At 37.4% G+C, this 19,313-nt stretch overlaps 1 protein-coding gene across 6 annotated transcripts in view; it reads right to left on the bottom strand.

Moving 5' to 3' along the window:
* CCDC178 (coiled-coil domain containing 178) overlaps positions 1-19,313 on the bottom strand; it is a 506,076-nt gene that overhangs the window by 354,283 nt on the left and 132,480 nt on the right. For all 6 annotated transcript variants that reach the window (XR_009213490.1, XM_058438507.1, XM_058438509.1 and 3 more), the window contains exon 12: positions 5,910-6,063. Coding sequence is in view for 5 of the 6 variants with exons in the window: in XM_058438507.1 (XP_058294490.1) it covers positions 5,910-6,063 (154 nt within the window). In the remaining variant the exon portion in view is untranslated. The remainder of the gene's footprint in view (positions 1-5,909; positions 6,064-19,313) is intronic.

Genomic DNA, 19,313 nt, shown 5'->3' with positions numbered 1-19,313 from the left:
AGAAAAAATTAATATATCTAAACTTCATTTTTCTCATCTCTTCTAGAATGTATGATAGTCTCCAAATCATTTCTATAATTAAAAAATATCACTAACCTTATAAATATATACCCAATTTCTCATCAAAAATAACATTTTGTGGCCAGGCGTGGTGGCTCACGCCTGTAATCCCAGCACTTTGGGAGGTCGAGGTGGGTGGATCACCTGAAGTCAGGAGTTCCAGACTAGTCTGGCCAACAGGGTGAAACTCCAGCTCTACAAAAAATACAAAAAATTTAGTTGGGTATGGTGGCTCACACCTGTAATCCCAGCTACTCAGGAGGCTGTGGCAGGAGAATCACTTACCTCAGGCGGTGGAGGTTACAGTGAGCCCAGATCATGCAACTGCATTCCAGCCTGGGCAACAAGAGAGACACTGTCTCAAAATAAATGAATGAATAAATAAATAAATAAATAACATTTCGTTAAAACATCAAATTGAGGAGGGCCAGCGTTTTCATTTTAGAGATGATCAAAGAAATAAAAAACTGATTGTAGGTTTACTGAATAAATGTTCCCTTTTGAAAATTTTATTCATGCTGATATTTTTATAGATATAGACAAATTTCAGCATGATTATTAAACCGAGGTAATAACTATTTGTCAACAGTATGTAATATTTTTAAAACTTTTATTGATTATGCTATACTTCCCTGGTGCTTTTATAGTAATCCCTGAGAAAGCTACAGGCATTCCTTTAAATTACCGAAGATTCTGTGAATGGCTACTCTCTACGCTCCAGGTCACCAAGTTCTTTACAGGCTCACAAGGTGTAGGATTTCCCCCCTTCCCATTTACCTTTACTTCCCTCCCTCCTCCCCTCCTCCCCTCCCCTCCCCTCCCCTCCTCTTCCCTCCCCTACCCTCCTCTCCCCTCCCTTCCTTCCTTCCTTTTCTTCCCTCTCTCTCCTTCCCTTTCTTCCTTCCATTTATTCCTTGATTCACTCACTTACTCAACAAGCATTTATTGTCTAATATGGGAAAGGCATAGAGACAAAGAAAGAGTCACAATGCATCTCCTGCTCTTAAAAACCTTAAGAAGTAGACAACTAATCATTAATTTCAACAGGGTGTTATAAGTGCCAGCATAGGGGTAAACGCAGAATGTAGTTAAGAGTTCAAAGCATAAGGAAGAAAGTTAAGAGATGGTTTCACAAGGATTTTCTTCCTTCCAAGTTGAGATTTAAAATAAGAGATTTCAGCTACACAATGATAGGATTGAGAGAATGAACAGTGTCAAACAGACATTATATTATGAGGGAAGAGGATTTATAAAGAGTTGGAAGAATGAAAATATGTGGCACATTCTGTTGTCCTGAGGTTGTTTCAGGTGGTTAGAGTATAGAGTCGGAGGGGAAGTGGGAGCAAGAAAGAGGCTGGAGACAGAAACAAGGGCAAATGTAGAGAAACTTGTACTACTATCTACTTAAGATCAGGTTCTTCCTTCTCATCGATGCCACTTCCTCCTCCTCTAGTATTTCAGCCCAGTGTTTTTGGTTTAGTGGGTTTTTTGTTTGTTTGTTTGTTTTTGTTTTTGTTTAGTGTTTTCAGCCTTGTCTATTTCTGGATCCTTCTCTCTTGCCTATGTAGCAGTGTAAGTCATTGTCATATGAATTCAGGTTAATATTCTCCACACTGCATGAATGAGACAAAATTAAGACATTTAAAAATGAAAATAAAATTTAAAAAATTTTTGAAAATCTCAAATCTTGAATCTTATTTGCGAGAGGTAGAGTTTAAAAATAATAATTAAAAAAATGCCTGGGCAGGGTGGCTCACACATGTAATCCCAGCACTTTGGAAGGCCGAGGTGGGTGGATCACCTGAGGTCAGGAGTTTGCGACCAGCCTGGCCAACATGGTGAAACCCCATCTCTACTAAAAATACAAAAATTAGCCGAGCATGGTGGCACGTACCTGTAATCCCAGCTACTGGGGAGGCTGAGGCTGGAGAATCACTTGAACCCATGAGGCAGAGGTTGCAGTGAGTGGAGATCACATCACTGCACTCCAGCCCTGGTGACAGTGTGAGACTACCATCCCAAGAAATAAAAAAAAAAAAAAAAAAAAAAAAAACTTTTTTTAAAAAAGATAAAAGGAATTTCAATTAGGAAAGTCTAACGAATAGATAGAGTTTTGTGCAAAATATTAACCTGGGAATAAATATAAACAAACACTTATTGTGTAAATTAATAATAAATTATCTTAAGAAAATTAGTAAATAAGATATGCATAAAATGATGGAAAATTGAATATATGTCAGGAGAGGATCACAAAATCCCTAAACTGTTCAGGAAAAAGTTAAAGATATTGAGTATGCTTAACATCTGTCAAGTGAAATATGCATTCCACAAACTTTATTAATAATTCATAACTTCAAATCTTGCAAATAAAAGCATAATAAAAAAGCTCAACTCTAATCATTCTAAACTTGTGGCTTCAAAATTCATAAAGCAAAAATTAGGAAAAATGAAAAAAGTAATCTATCTCCCTGAGATATTTTAATTCATCTCTTACAGTAATTGATAGAAGTGTCAGAAAATAAACCAGAAATATAAAAGATTTACATAACACAATTAGCACAATTAGCTAAATCAATCTACTTAGAATTGTATCCCCAAACCAGAGAAAACATTTTTGTCAAATGAAATATTTATGCAAATTGCCTATATATTAGAACATGAATTAAACCATAATAAATTTTAAACTATTTCTACCATATAGACCAATTTTATAAACATATCAGGATCACATTACAAATCAATTTTTAAAAATAACTTTAACATTAGATGAAGACGGAAGGGTTAATTTATCTCATCACTGTCTGATTTTGCAAAGACATAGTTTGCCTTTTGGAAAGTTCCAAGAATATTGATTAAGATTCAATTTGGGAAAACAACTCAAATAAACAGAGATAGATCATGGGTATATTTAGAAGTCCCTATCATAAAGATTTGATTTCTTCCCCAATTATTCCATAAGTGGATACAGTTTCAATCCTAATTCCAACAAAAAATTTTAAAGAAATGAACCAGATAATCCCGAAACCTATATGGAAGGGCAAGAATCAAGAAAAGCCTAGAACTCAAAAGAAAAATATAAGAACAGAGGATTCACTATAATGGATAATTAACACACGTTATGGAATTTTAGTGATGCAGCCATGGAGTATTCAGGTGCAGATGGGCAAATAGATCAAAGTAAAAAGTGAATGGAAAAAGATCCACACAAACATAAAAGCCTAATATGGGACAGAGATAGCACTGAGTATAAATATATAAAGAAAACTCATCAGTAAATTGTACTGTAACAATTTGTTTTCTTTCTTTTTTTTTCTTTTTGAGACGGAGTCTCGCTCTGTCACAGGCTGGAGTGCAGTGGCGCGATCTCGGCTCACTGCAAGCTCCGCCTCCCAGGTTCACGCCATTCTCCTGCCTCAGCCTCTCCGAGTAGCTGGGACTATAGGCGCCCGCTAATTTTTTTGTATTTTTAGTAGAGACGGGGTTTCACCGTGGTCTCGATCTCCTGACCTCGTGATCCGCCCGCCTCGTCCTCCCAAAGTGCTGGGATTACAAGCATGAGCCACCGCGCCCGGCCCAATTTGTTTTCTATATTATAAAAAAAGTAACTGGAAACTCACTTCACATTACACCCATACATTAATTTCATATTAATTATGCATCACATATGGCAAGTGAAATATGCATTCCAAAAATTGTAGAAATAGCTTTTTATTTCCAAATTTGTAAATAGAAGGCAGAGCGAGAAAAATAACCCAAAATTTTGAACATTCTAAACATAGTTTCATCTAAAACTATCACATAAGTATTAAAAGCAGAATTCAGAAACATTGAGAATGAAATAACAGAAAATATTTTTATAATCTCAGGGGTGGGAAAATTTCTTAAGTTCACAAAAGGAAAAAGCACAAAGGAATGTATTTATATCTGATACTACATTAAACTGAAACATCTCTTCATCAGAAGTTACCATAAAGAAATGAAAAAAGGTTGGGTAAATATATTTTTAACATTTGTAACTAGAAAATATTTAGTATCCATGATATATAAATTCTTACAAATAAGTGAGATGACACTCAGTATATAGCAGGAAAATCATGAGCAGGTTTTCACAGAAAAGGAAATACAACTCACCCTGCAAAAGTCATTAAAATATGTTCAGTTCCATTAATAACTAATAACAAACCATAATGAGGTACAATTAAAAAGCTTTATTGTAGAGAAGAATGCCTTTAACTCTAGGTAGGAATGCAAATTGGCATAATAATTTATATATTATTTCCTTTTACTATACTATTATTTATTTTATCTATTATGTTCTTATACAACAGTGAATGAGATATGGCAGAAAAAGAAAGCTTCTTGAGTCATAATGAAAGGTCAGATGCTTCCAAGCAGGAGCACACCACTGCTGATTTTAGAGATGAAGAGAACAAACAGCCAGGGAATGCGGCAGCCTCTGAAAACTGAGTGTGATCTCAGGCTGACAGGTGCCAAGGAAACCAAGGCTTCAGTTCTCAAACCATAAGAATTAAATCATGTCAAAACTGAACACCCCAGTTAGAATGGGTACTATCAAAAAAACAAAAAGTAACAAATGCTGTTGAAGATGCAGAGAAAAGGTACTCTTAAACATTGTTGGTGGGACTATAAATGAATACAGCCACTGTGGAGTGGAGATCACAGCAGTATGGAGATTCCTCAAAAAAAAAAAAAAAAAAAAAACCCACTAAAAAAAGAATTACATATGATCCAACAATCCCACTGCTGGTTATATATCCAAAGAAAAAGGAATCAGTATGTCAAAGAGATATCTACATCTTCATGTTTACTGTGGCACAATTCACAAAACCTCAGATATGAAATCAACCTGCTTCCATCAACGGATGAGTAGATAAGAAAATGTGATACACAATGGAATATTATTCAGCAATAAAAAGGAATTAATTCCTGTTATTTGCAGCAACATGGATGGAACAGGAGGGCATTATGTCAAGTGAAATAAGCCTAGCACAGAAAAATGAATACCATATGTTCTCATTCATACATGGAAGCTAAACAGGTTGATCTCACAGAAGCAGAGAGTAGAATAGTGATAAATAGAGACTAGGAAGGGTAGGGGATAGGGACCATAGAGAGAGGTTGGATAAGAGATAAAAAATTATAGCTTAATAAGAGAAGTAAGTTGTAGTGTTCTTTAGCACTGTAGAGTGACTCTAGTTGATAATAATTCATTCTATATTTTCAATGAGGATTTTCAAAATCCTCGAAAGAGGGCGATTTTGAGTGTTACCAACACAAAGAATGCTGAATGTTACCCTAATTTGATCATTACACATTGTATACAGGTATCAAAATATCACACTAGACCCCTTATAAAAATGTACAATTATTATGTGTCAATTGAAACAGAAACTGAAGAAGTTTTTGTTTGAAGTTTTTCTTCAGTTTTTGTTTTAATTGACACACAATAATTGTACATTTTTATAGGGGGTCTAGTGTGATATTTTGATACCTGTATACTAAAAATAGTGTTATCCTGGAGTCTCCAGACAGAAGTGCCAGGCTACTGACACCCTGATTTTAGTCTTGCCAGACCTGGGGCAGAGCAACTACTTGAGCCATGCTGTGCCCAGACTTCTGACTTAGGAAAACGTTGAGATAATAAACGGGTGCTGTTTCAAGCTGCTAAATTTGTGGTAATTTGTTATGTAGCAATAGAAAACTAATATAGGTAAATTGGCTAAATATAAAAAAATTGGCCAATTGCTATTTAATTATTGACAAAAAGTTTACTATTTATAACTCAAAACAAAAATCAGTATTTTTTATTTCTAATATGAAAAACTCACTGTTTTTGATAGAGAATGTAATTCATTTTTTGATGACTTTGTTTCCCTTATTGCTTCAGTCACTTTCTCTTCCTTCTCCTCAATATTAGTATTAACATTTATCACTGATGAAGAGTAATGATCAAATAGACTGTTAAGTTGATATATCTCTCTCCTAGGGATAAAAACACAGTTTATTTTATTCACATTAAAATATATATATATATTTTAAATTATACTTAGGCCAGGCTTGGTGGCTCATGCCTGTAATCCCAGCACTTTGGGAGGCCAAGGTAGCAGATGGCTTGAGTCCAGGAGTTCAAGACCAGCTTGGGCAACATGGAGAGACAATGTCTTTACGGAAAAAAAAAAAATGAAAATTAGCCGATCATGGTGGCACATGCCTGTAGTCCCATCTACTTAGGAGGTGGAGATGGGAGGATTCATTGAGCCCAGGAGGTTGAGGCTGTAGTGAGCTGTGATTGATCCACTGTACTCCAGCCTGGGTGACAGAGTGAGACCCTATCTCAAAAAAATTATATAAATAAATAAGTAAATAAATTATACTTAAAAAATTATACTTAATTATACTTAATAAATTATACTTAATAAATTAGCTTAACAGTATGAATCAATGGAAATCCATCCCAATGTAACTTGACAATTTCTAAAAAATACTACTGAGATGTTAAGTAAACAATGAGGAAAAAAAGTTATCAATAGTATTGTTTCCAAGGGAAAACATAATTGAGAGAAAAATCAATTATAAATGCTTTCAGATAAACTGTCTTTGAATCTGATTTCAGGTAAGAGATTTATACACTTTTAATTCAGAAGCTGGGTAATACAGGGATGGAAAGGTAAGGAAAAAAAAGATGAAAAAAGAAGAGAAGAGAAGGCAGAAGTGAAAAGACCAAGCAGTTATAGCGTTCACAGCCTTAGAGGTAAAATAAAGGACATTGTAGCTTAGGAAAACACAGGGCTTTTTAAAAAGAAGTAATAGTCAAAGAGTTATTTGTTCCTATATGACCCTCCCAAGAGGACCAATGCTAATCTGTGAACCACACAATCCTTTATCTAATCTAGCAGGTAGAAACCACCTTCCAAATAAAAAATTATCTTTAGATACTGTTACAGTTGTTTAATGTAGCAAAAAAATCACAATGAGAAATGATAAAATTCCATTTTCATAAAATATCAGCAAATAATATAGATAATTACAACTTTTTAAAGACACCTTAAACAAAATAGTAGACTAGAAGATTTATTTGAAACCCATATAAGAGTAAAACATTTATATGTAATAAACTCATACAAGTCAATATGTAATAGAAAAATTATTCAATAGAAAAAGGCACAGAGAATATGAACAATGACCAATAAATATATGGTGTGCCTATTAAATTGGCCCAGATTCTTATTCACCAACCCTGATTCAAGCAGCATAGTCAAATGAAACCGAAATCTGCAATCTCACTACAGAAATGAAAATTAAAGGAACAAACAAACAGGCAAGAACAAGATTCTTTACATTTCCATGTCTGCAGAGTATACACTTACCTGTCAGAGTCCTAGAAGCCAGTTAGGCAATGAGAGTTAGATAGCCTCAACATTCAAAATGTATAAGTTTGATTAAGTTTTCTTCTTTTGAAGTTAGTTTTTCTTCTCTCAGTGTTACCTATTGCCTCCAGTCCAGAGAACACACTATGGACTTTTGCCTGAGTGATGGACAATTGCCCACTGTCATGCAATTTGGGAGTTATTATTTTAGTGGTTCACTTAATCCAATTTTTTGATGAAGTTGATGCCACTAATTCCTCAGCCTTTTGAGGATTTTCCAGAAAAGCAGTTTATACTATGCTTGTCTCCATTGTTACTTTAAATTTCATCATTGTTATATCAGCTAAATCAGAATAAATTTAGAAGAATAAAAGGGAAGAATCACTCTACCTGTTGTTAAGAATTACTATGCAAACTCTGCAATCAAGAAAGTGTGATATTGGCAGAGGGATAGCCAAATAGATAAATGGAATGGTCACAGATGACCCAGAAATAGAGCTACACAAACATGTCTGATTTTTGACATGTGTCTGTAATCCCACCTACTCAGGAGGCTGAAACCAGAGAATCGCTTGAACCCAGAAGGCAGAGATTGTAGTGAACCAAGATTGTGCCACTGCACTGCAGCCTGGGTGACAAAGCAAGACTCCATCTCAAATAAATAATAAATAAATAAATAAATAAATAAATAAATAATACAAATACATTGAAATTAAACGACATGTTCCTAAAAGACCAGTGAATGAAGAAAAAAATTAAAAATACAATTAAAGAATAGTTGAAATAAATGAAAATAGAAACACAATATGCCAATTCTATGGGACACACAAAAAGAAGTATTAAGAAGCAAGTTTATAGCAGTAAATGACTACAGCAAAAACTAGAGAGATTTAAAATAACCTGCTGATGCACTGCAAGGACCTAGAAAAGCAAGAACAAACCAAAATTACAATAAGTAGAAAGAAAGAAATAAAGATGAAAAGCAGAAGTAAATAAAATTGAGACTAAAAAATAGAAGAGATTCACAGAACATAAAGTTAGCTTTTTAAAAGATAAACAAATGGACAAACCATTAGCTAGATTAACAAAGAAAAAAAGGGAGGACCCAAAAACAAAATCACAAATGAAAAAGGAGTTATCACAATGGGTACCACAGAAGATAAAAGTATAATTAGAGATTACTATAAACAATTTATATGCCAATAAAATAAATAACCTAGAGGAAACTGATAAATTCCTAGACATATATACCCTATTAAGATTGAACCAAGAAGAAACAGAAAGCCTAAACAGAGCAATAACAAGTAATATGATTGACTCAGTTACAAAAAGTCTTCCCCCCAAAAAAATCCAGTACCAGATGGCTTTACCACTGCATTCTATTGAACCTTTAAAGAAGAAATAACTGGCCGGGCGCAGTGGCTCACACCTGTAATCCCAGCACTTTGGGAGGCCAAAACGGGGGTATCACGAGGTCAGGAGATTGAGACCATCCTGGCTAGCACGGTGAAACCCTGTCTCTACTAAAAATACAAAAAAATTAGCTGGGCGTGGTGGCGGGAGCCTGTAGTCCCAGCTACTGGGGAGGCTGAGGCAGGAGAATGGCTTGAACCCAGGAGGCGGAGCTTGCAGTGAGCTAAGATCTCGCACTGCACTCCAGCCTGGGCAACTGAGCAAGACTCCGTCTCAAAAAAAAAAAAAAAAGAAAGAAAGAAAAAAATAACTTCAATTCTTCTAAAACTATTCCAAAAAATTGAAATGAAAGGAACTCTCCCTAACTCATTCCACAAGACCAGTGTAACCTTGATACCAAAACTAGACAGGGACACAAAAAAAACACTATAAGCCAATATCTCTGATGAACATAGACAGAAACATCTTCAACAAAATGCCAGAAAACTAATTCCAACAATATATCAAAATGATAACACACCATGATCAGGTGGGATTTATCCCAGAAAGTCAAGAATGATTCAACATGCATGCATCAATAAATGTGATACATTACATCAACACAATAAAGGACAAACACCATATGATCATCTCAGTAAAGGCAAGTAAAGTATTTGATAAAATTAAACATTTCTTCATAATAAAAAATATTCTTAATAAATTAGGTGTAGAAAAAAGTACCTCAATATAATACAGGGGCCATATATGACAAAACCACAGCCAATATCATACTGAAGAGGGAAAAGCTGAAAGTTTTTTCTGTAAGATCTAGAACAAGACAAGGATGTCCAGTCTCAGTACTCTCATTCAGCGTAATACTGGAAGTCCAGAGCAATTAGCCAAGAGCAATTAGCCAGAGCAATTAGCCAAGAGAAAGAAATACAGGGCAGCATCTATTTTGGAAAGAAGGAAGTCTAATTGCCCATCTTTCATTTCTTGTATACAGAAAAACCCGAAGACTCTACCAAAAAACGCTTAGAACTGATAAATGAATTCAGTAAAGTTGCAGGATTCAACATCAACATACAAAAATCAGTAGTGTTTCTATACACTAATAAAGATATAAACAAAAAATAAATTTAAAGGGCAATCTCATTTACAATAGCTACAAAAAAAAAATAACTAGGAGCATATGTAACCAAGGAGGTGAAAGACCTGTACAAGAAAAACTGCAAAACACTAATGAAAGAAATTGAAGAGGATACAAAAATGGAGATGTCCTAGCTCATGGATTGAAAGAATATTGTCAAAATGACCATACTACCCCAAGCAACCTACAGTTTAAATGCAATTCTTATCAGAATACCAATGACATTATTCATGGAAATTTAAAAAAGTTAAAAATTTTATGGAACCACAAAAACCCCAAATAGCCAAAGCAATTTTGAGCAAAAGAACAAAGCTGGAGGTACCACACTGCCTGACTACAAAGCTGTTATATCCAAAACAGCATGGTGCTGGCAATAAAAATGGATACATAGACCAACTAAACAACATAGAAAACCCAGATATTAACCTACATATCTACAACCAACTGATTTTTGACAAAGACAGAAAGAACATACTTTGGGGAAATGACAGTCTCTTCAATAAATGGTTCTGAAAAACTTGATATCCATGTATGGAATAATAAAAATAGACCCCATCTCTTACCCTATACACAAATCAAGTCAACATGGATGAAAGAACTAAATGTAAGAACCGAAGCTTTAAAACTAGTATAAACACAAACACACACACACACACACACACACACACACACACACACACACACACAACACACACACACACACACACACACACACACACACACACACACACACACGAAATGGTTCAACACATTGTCCTGGGAAAAGTTTTATGAATAAGACCTCAAAATTACAAGCAACAAAAGCATAAATAAACAAATGGGATAATATCAAACTAAAAAGCTTCTGCACAGCAAACAAGCAACAGTGTGCAAGTACAATGTACACATTGGGAGAAAATATTTGCAATCTATTAATCAAACTGCAGCTTAATATCCGGAATATACAAGGACTTCAAACATCTCAACAGAAAAAAAACAAAAAACAAAAAACAAAACAAAACAAAAAACCTTGGGCAAATAACCTGAACAGATATTTCTCAAAAATGCTTGATATCACTAATCATTAGGGAAATGCAAACAAAAATGAGATATTATATCAGCCAAATTAGGATGGATATTATCAAAAGACAAAAAATAACAAATGCTGTTGATATAGGTTGGATATTTGTCCTCTCTAAATCTCATGCTGAGCAGTAATCCCCAATGTTTAAGGTGGGGCATGATGGGAGCTGTTTCGGTCAAAGGGATGGATCTCTCATGAATAGATTGGTTCTGTCCTCATGATAGTGAGTGAGTTCTCACAAGAACTGGTTGTTTAAGTGTGGTACTTCCTCCCCCTCTCTCTCGCTCCCACTCTTGCCATGTGACATGCCTGCTCCCACTTCACTTTCCTCCATGATTGTAACCTTCTTGAGGCCCTCAATAGAAGCTCAGCAAATGTTGCTGCCATGTTTGTATAGCCTGCTGAACTGTGAGCCAATTAAGCCTCTTTTATTTACAAATTACCCAGTCTCAGGTATTTCTTTATAGCAATACAAAAATGGCTTAATACATAAAATTGGTAACGAGGAATTGGGCATTGTTATAAAGATACTTGAAAGTGTGCAAGTGACTTTGAAACTCAGTAATAGGCAGAGATTGGAGGAGTTTAGAGAGCTCAGAAGAAGACAGGAAGATGAGAGAAGGTTTGGAACTTCTAAGATACTGGTCAAATGGTTGTGACCAAAATACTGATAGAAAGGTTGAGAGTGAAGGCTAGACTGATGAGGTTTCAGATGTAAATGAGGAAGCTATTTGGAACTGGAGTAAAGATTACCCATGTTACACCTGAGCAAAGAGCTTGACTGCATTGTGTTCCTGTCATAGGGATCTGTGGAAGTTTGAACTTAAGAGTAATGACTTAGAGTGTATGGCAGAAGAAATTTCTAAGCAGCAAAGTGTTCAAGATGTAGCTTGGCTGCTTCTAATGACCTATTATAATATATGGGAGCAAATGAATGACTTAAAGGTGAAACTTATATTTAAAAGGGAAGCAGAGTGTAAAAGTCTGGAAAGTTTGCAGCCTGGCCATGTGGCAGAGAAAAATTCCAAGCAGGCTGCAGAACAACCACTTGCTAGAAAGATCAGTATGACTAAAAGAGAGCAAAGTGCTAATATCCAAGACAATGGGAAAAAAGACTTTCAAGACATTACAGAGATCATAGAGGCAGCTCCTCCCATTACAGGAAAAGTGGCCTAGAAGGAAAGAATTGTTTCAGGGGGCAGGCCTGGGATGCTGCTTCCCTGCTCAGCTTAGGAACAGTGCCCCCTGCATCACAGCTGCTCCAGCTACAATTATGGCTCAAAGGACCCCAGGTATGGTTTTGGCTGCCACTCTGGAGGGCACAAGCCATAAGCCTTGGTGGCTTCCACCATGGTGTTAAGCCTGTGGGTGCACAGAATGCAAGCATGAAGGAAGGTTGGAGGCTTTTAGCTGCATTTCAGAGGATGTAGGAGAAAGCCTGCGGGCCCAGGCAGAAGCCTGATCAGAAGATCTGATCCAGGCAGAAGCCTGACCCAGGCAGGGCCCTCACAGACAACCTCTACTAGGAAAATGGCAAAGGAAAATATGGGGTTGGAGACCCCACAGAGAATCCCCACTGGAGCACAGTCCAGTGGAGCTGTGGGAAGATGGCTGCCACCCTTCAGCCCCCAGAATGGTAGCTCCACTGACAACTTGCACCCTGAACCTGGAATCCACAGTCACTCAACTCTAACTCATGAGAATAGCTGCACCTTGCAAAGCCACAAGAATGGAACTGTCAAGGTCTTAAAAACTGACCTTTTCCAGTGTGGCCTCGATGTGGGGCATGGAGTAAAAGGAGATTATTTCAGAGCTTTAAGATTTAGTGACTGCCCTGTTGGATTTCAGAGTTTCATGAGGCCTGTTGCCTCTTTCTTTCGACCAATTTCTCTCTTTTGGAATAGTAATGTTTACTCAGTGCCTATACTACCATTGCATCTTGGCAGTAAATAACTTGCTTTGATTTTATAGGCTCAAAGTTGGAAGTAGATGAGTCTCAGATGAGACTTAGGACTTTGGACTTGATGCTGGAATGAGTTAAGACTTTTTTTATTTTGCCATGTGAGAGGGACATGAGATTTGAGGAACCAAGGGTGGAATGATATAGTTTAAATGTTTGTCCCCTCCAAATCTCATGTTGAAATGTAATCCCCAATGTTGGAGATGGGACATGTTGGGAGCTGTTTTAGTCATGGGAGTGGATCCTTCATGAATGGCTTGGTGGTGTCCTCAGGATAGTGAGTGAGTTCTCACATGATCTGGTTGTTTAAACGTGTGTGACAACTCCTCCCTCTCTCTCTTGTTCCCATTCTCACCATGTGACATGCCTTTTCCCACTTCTCCCACTTTGCCTTCCGCTATGATTGTCAGCTTCCTGAGGCCCTTTCCAGAAACAAAGCAGATGTTGCTACCATGTTTGTACAGTGTGAAGAACCATAAATCAACTAAACCTATTTTCTTTATAAATTACTGAGCCTCAGGTATTTCTTTATTGCAATGCAAAAACTGCCTAACAAAGCTGGTGAGAATGCAAAAAAATAAATAAATAAAAATAAGGAGCTCTTCTACACTGCTGGTGGGAATGTAAACTAGTACAGCTGCTATGGATAATAGTATGAAAATTCCACAAAAATTACAAATAGAACTACCATATGATCCAGCAATCTCACTACTGGGCATTTATCCAAAGGAAAGGAAATCAGTATTGAAGAACTCATCTGCATGCCCATGTTTATCACTACACTATGCACAATAGCCAAGATATGGAATCAACCTAGGTGTCCAGGTGAATGAACAAAGAAAATGTGATATGTATACACAATGTAGTACTACTCTCCATAAAAAAGAATGAAATCTTGTCATTCACAGCAACATGGATGGAACTGGTGAATATTATGTTAATGAAATAAGACAGTAACAGAAAGTTCAATGTTGCTTGTTCTCACTCATGTATGGAAGCTAAAAAATAGTTGATCTCAAAGGAGAAGTAAAAATTGAAACAGAGGATATTAAAGGCTGGGAAATGTAGGAGAAAGGGGGGATAGAAAGAGATTTTTCAAAGGATACACAATTAGAGCTAGATAGAAGGAATAAGTTCTAGTGTTCTGTACCAATGTAGAATGACTACAGTTAACAATAATATATAGCTTCAAATGGCTAGGAGAAGGATTTGGAATGTTCCCAACATTCCAAATGTTTGTGATAATAGATATGCCAATTACCCTGATCTAATCACTCTATATATTATGTGTATTAAAACATCATTACATACCCCATGAGTATATACATATTCTATATGTCAATCTTTAAAGTTTAAAAAGAAATAACTATCAAGCCATGGAAAGACAAGGAGGAAATGTAATGCATTTTACTAAGTGAAAGAAGTCAATCTGAAAAGGCTGAATCCTATATGATGTCAACTATATCACATTCTTAAAAAGTCATAACTGTCAAGACAATAAAAAGGTCAGGGATTACCAGGAGTTAGGTGGGAGGAAGTAAGGAGTAATTAGAGCAAAAAAGGATTTTTTTTTAAGTAATGCAGTGAAACTATTGAATAATATTATAGTTGTGTACACATGTCTTTATACATTTTCCAAACCCATAGAATGTACATCATGAGTGAGCTCTATTGTAAACTACAATCTTTAGGTGATAATGATGCGTCAATGTAGGTTCGCTGTTGTAACAAGTGTACCACTTGGATGTGGGATGTTTGGTATGGGATACAGACAGTATGGGGGTTGCGGAGAAGGGATAAAAGGAGCTTTCTAAACTTTCCACCCAGTTTTGCTGTGAGCCCAAAACTGCTCTAAAACATAAAATCTAGTTTTTTTAAAAAAAATAAACAAAAACAACTATGAAAAACATTTGAAAGAAGATAGTTTTAATGGTAAATTGTTGTATTAGTCTGCATCTTCTGAGAACTAGACATCAAGAAAGCATTACAAGTTCAAGGATATTTTTAGGGGAAATGCTTGTGAGAAAGGAAATTGGGAGGAAGCAGTAGTCAGGGCACACTGCCAGTCTTGAGTTTAAGTCTGCCCCAGAGTAAATGAGAGAGGCAGGAAAGTTTGAAGTATCCTATGCATTCATGGAATATTTGAAGAAGCCACCGGGAATCCTCAAAGTTGGCCGTAGAGGATCCTATTTTTCCCAGAAGCATGCCTGCCTTAGTATACCTGCAACGATCAGTCATCAGCTAGGAATAATGCATTGTATTTCCATGGCAAAAAAAAGCAGTGATGGATTTCTAAGTGTAGCATCAGGAGCCTGCATTGGCTACCTGTTGCTGCATAAAAAGCATACCCAAACTTTGTTGCTAAATTCATTACTATTTATTATCTCACCAGTTCTGTGATCCCCTAGGTTCTCCAGCTCTGGGTCTTTTACCACGTCTGGCAAGGACCTGTTTTCTAACATACTACAAATACTTCTGCTCTCACATTGCTGGTTGTTGGCAGCAATTCTCAAGGGTGGTTGATTCTCACAGGTGGGTGGACTGAAGCTTATGATGTTTCCACACACTGTAGGCCTCTCCATAGAGCATCTCAATACATGGCAGCTTGATTCATCAGAGCAAGTAACCAAGATGGCAAGAAAGAGAATGCTAGCAAGATAAAAGTCACGAATTTTTGCAACCTAATCATAAAAATGATGTTCTATTACTTTTGCTTTATTCTGTTTATTAGAAGCAACTGAGTATAGTGCACATTCAAGTGGGGATTTTACAAAAGTGTGACTGTTCCCCAATATAATGCCTACATGACATAGCTGAATTTCAACCCTTCTCTAACTCTGCTTATCTTTAAGAAACAGGATGCCTGGAGAAAAAGTTCCCTTTGTAACTGGGCCAGCTGAGACTAGTTAGAACCAAGATGGTCAACTGGACTGAACAACTACAAAAAGACCTCAAGCTTTATTATAATGCCATTTTCATGCTAAATGACCCACTCACCAGCACCATGATAGTTCACAATCCTCATGATAACAGCTGGAAGACAACATAAAAGGACAAAAAGGAAGGCAGCACTCAAGTTCAGGGAAGTTCATTTCCCATTTCCACAAAAGACATAAACATTCCTCCTTTTGATTTTAATGTTCAACCTCTTCATTTTTGCCCCCCTCATCCCTCACTAGTGGAAAAGTTGATTTGTAAACCTTGCTCCTCCTTATCAATTCTGTGTTCTGCACTGCTTGACACTCACTTTTGGTTTCACGTATTAGCTTAATGAAACCAAACAAGGAAGGACCCTATCTGTTGAAGGATTAGCTTTCTCTGTAATCAAACTGGTGACCCAGCATCTGAACTAGATAGTCGACTTCCTTATTTGGGAAGCTTTTTTACATGCTCATAGACCCAGTAACTGGCATGTAAGGGTTTACAACCACATCTGCCAGCAAAGGACATGCATTAGTCCTGACTCTGAGTGCCAGGGATCAGCTTTCGAAAAGGTAATATATCATTGTTGTGAGGTCATAAGCAGGCACGCAAAGGGTTATATAGCTGTACTGGAAAGAAAGCTGAGAGCTGAGTATGATGGGGACACTCACCCCAAATCAGGGTTGTGCACACGGATGCCTGGGACAAGGTCGTGGTCCTGTACTCAATAGAGGTCCCTGCTGGAGTCCTTGAGAGGGTGAAGGAGGGACCAGTGTTTTATTCTGAGCAGAGACTCCCTTAAGAGTCTTTGCAAAGGTGAGAGAGGAACCTAAGGGCTGACACTCTAGACTGCAAGATCAAGAAATGACCTGCCAGTACGTCTTTTATGTATGAATGTGTATTCTTCTCTGTTTCTATTTACTCCTCTTAGTGATTTTCCTCTTATGTCTGTGAAAATCTCTTTCATGCCAACTTTCTTGCACCACAGGAGCTTAAATTTACCCTCTTCCCAGAAACACTTCCTCCCCCTCCTCCTCCTTCTCTTCCTTGCTGAAGCCCCACAGACAAAGTGGCCTTGGCTTCTCCCCTAAGAGAAGGATGACATACAGTCTGGAAAGTTAAGGGATCATTTTTGGGGGACTGAAGGAAATCTGCATTATGAGGTTAAGACACCTAGGGGAGACTGCCTGAGACAGAGAGCCAAGGACACTCAGCTGGCCTTCAAGAAGACACCAGGGATCCCTGGGTGCAATGGCCAGTATTGGTTTTCTGTATAGTAAGAGAAATTTAGAGCTAAAATGATTAACCTGCAACTACAGAATTAACTAGAGTCTTCTAAACTTCTCTGTCTTCCTCTTTCCTTCTCTGCCTGCTTTGAATCTGCTGTTATTAAGTTGCAAGTCCTAAGATTTATTCTTTATGATCTAACTGAAATGAAAACATTAAAAACTCATTTGAAATTGAAGAATAAAAGGTAAAAGAGCCTTTTTTTAAAAAAATGAATTATCATAAAGACCTCTTTATCCAAATTTTGGTCCACAGCCTTCCTTGGATTTCCTATTGGGAAAAACAGTTTGGCCATTGGAACAGGTTCCAATTTTGTCAGAAAAATAATTTGGACCCAGCTATCTTTTAGAAAATGGTGAGTTTGTGTTATTATCTTATGGCTAAAAGTCCAAGGTAACAGCTATTGGATCTTTGTGTTTGTGTGTGTGTGTGTGTGTGTGTGTGTATGTGTGTGTGTATATATGGTTATATATATATGGTTATATATATATGGTTATATAGATGGTTATATAGATGGTTATATATATATATATGGTTATATGTTATGTCTAGCATGCTACCAAATGGCTTATAATCATAAATTAAATTCAAATACTCTTCAAATTCATGTGAACTTAGTAATTGATAAGATTTGGCTGTGTCCCCACCCAAATCTCATCTTGAATTTTAGCTCCCATAATCCCCATGTGTCCTTGGAGGGACTAGGTGGGAGGTAATTTAATCATGGGGGTGGTTTCCTTCATGATATTCTCATGATAATAAGTTATCATAAGATCTGATGATTTTATAAGGGGCTTCCTCCTTCACTCAGCTCTTATACTTCTCCTTCCTGTCACCAAGTGAAGAAAGACATGTTTGCTTCCCCTTCCACCATGTTTGTAAGTTTCCTGAGGCCTCCCCAGCCCTGCGGACTGTGAGTCAATTAAATCTCTTTCCTTTATAAATTACCCAGTCTCAGGCAGTTCTTTATAGCAGCATGAAAATGGACTAATAAATTGGTACCAGTAGAGTGGGGTGCTGCTATAAGCATACCTGAAAATGTGGAAATGACTTTGGAACTGGCTAACAGGCAGAGATTGGAACAGTTTGGAGGACTCAGAAGAAGACAGGAAAATATGGGAAAGTTTGGAACTTCCTAGAGGCTTGTTGAATGGGTTGGACCAAAATGCTGATAGTGATATGGACAATGAAGTCCAGGCTGAGGTGGTCTCAGATGGAAATTAGGAACATTTTGGGAATTGGAGCAAAAGTTACTCTTGCTATGCAAAGAGACTGATGGTATTTTGGCCCTGCCCTAGAGATCTGTGGAACTTTGAACTTGAGAGAGATGATTTAAGGTATCTGGCAGAAGAAATGTCTAAGTGGCAAAGCATTCAAGAAGAAGCAAAGCATAAAAGTTTAGAAAACGTGCAGCCTGATGATGTGATAGAACACAAAACCCTATTTTCTGGGGAGAAATTCAAGCTGGCTGCATATATTTGCATAAGTAACAAGGAGGCAAATGTTAATCACCAAGACATTTGGGAAAATGTCTCCAGGGCATGTCAGAGACCTTCACAGCAGCCCATCTCATTACAGGTCTGGAGGCCTAGGATGGAAAAATGGTCTTGTAGGCAGTCTTTCCCCCTGCTCTATGCGGCCTTGGGATGTGGTGCCCTGCATCCCAGCTGCTTCAGCTCTGGCCATGGCTAAAAGGAGCCAATGTAAAGCTCAGAATGTTGCCTCAGAGGGTGCAAGCCCCAAGCCTGGGTGGCTTACACATGGTGTTGGACCTGTGGGTGCGTGGAAGAACTGAGGTTTGGGAACCTTTGTCTAGATTTCAGAGGATGTAGGGAAACACCTGGATGTCCAGGAAGAAGTTTGCCGCAGGGGCAGAGCCCTCATGGAGAACCTCAGCTGGGGCAGTGCAGAAGGGGAATGCGGGGTCAGAGCTCCCACAGGGTTGCCACTGGGGCACTGCCTGATGCAGCTGTGAGAGGACAGCCACTGTCCTCCAGACCCCAGAATAAGAGATCTATCAAGAGCTTGCACTGTGTGCCTGAAAAAGCCACAGACACTCAACACCAGCCCATGAAAGCAGCCTGGATGGAG

The sequence above is a fragment of the Hylobates moloch genome, unplaced genomic scaffold (assembly GCF_009828535.3).
Source record: "Hylobates moloch isolate HMO894 unplaced genomic scaffold, HMol_V3 SCAFFOLD_5, whole genome shotgun sequence".
NCBI lineage: Eukaryota > Metazoa > Chordata > Mammalia > Primates > Hylobatidae > Hylobates > Hylobates moloch.
Note: the sequence above shows the minus strand (reverse complement) of the source record. Positions and strands in the feature narration are given on the sequence as shown.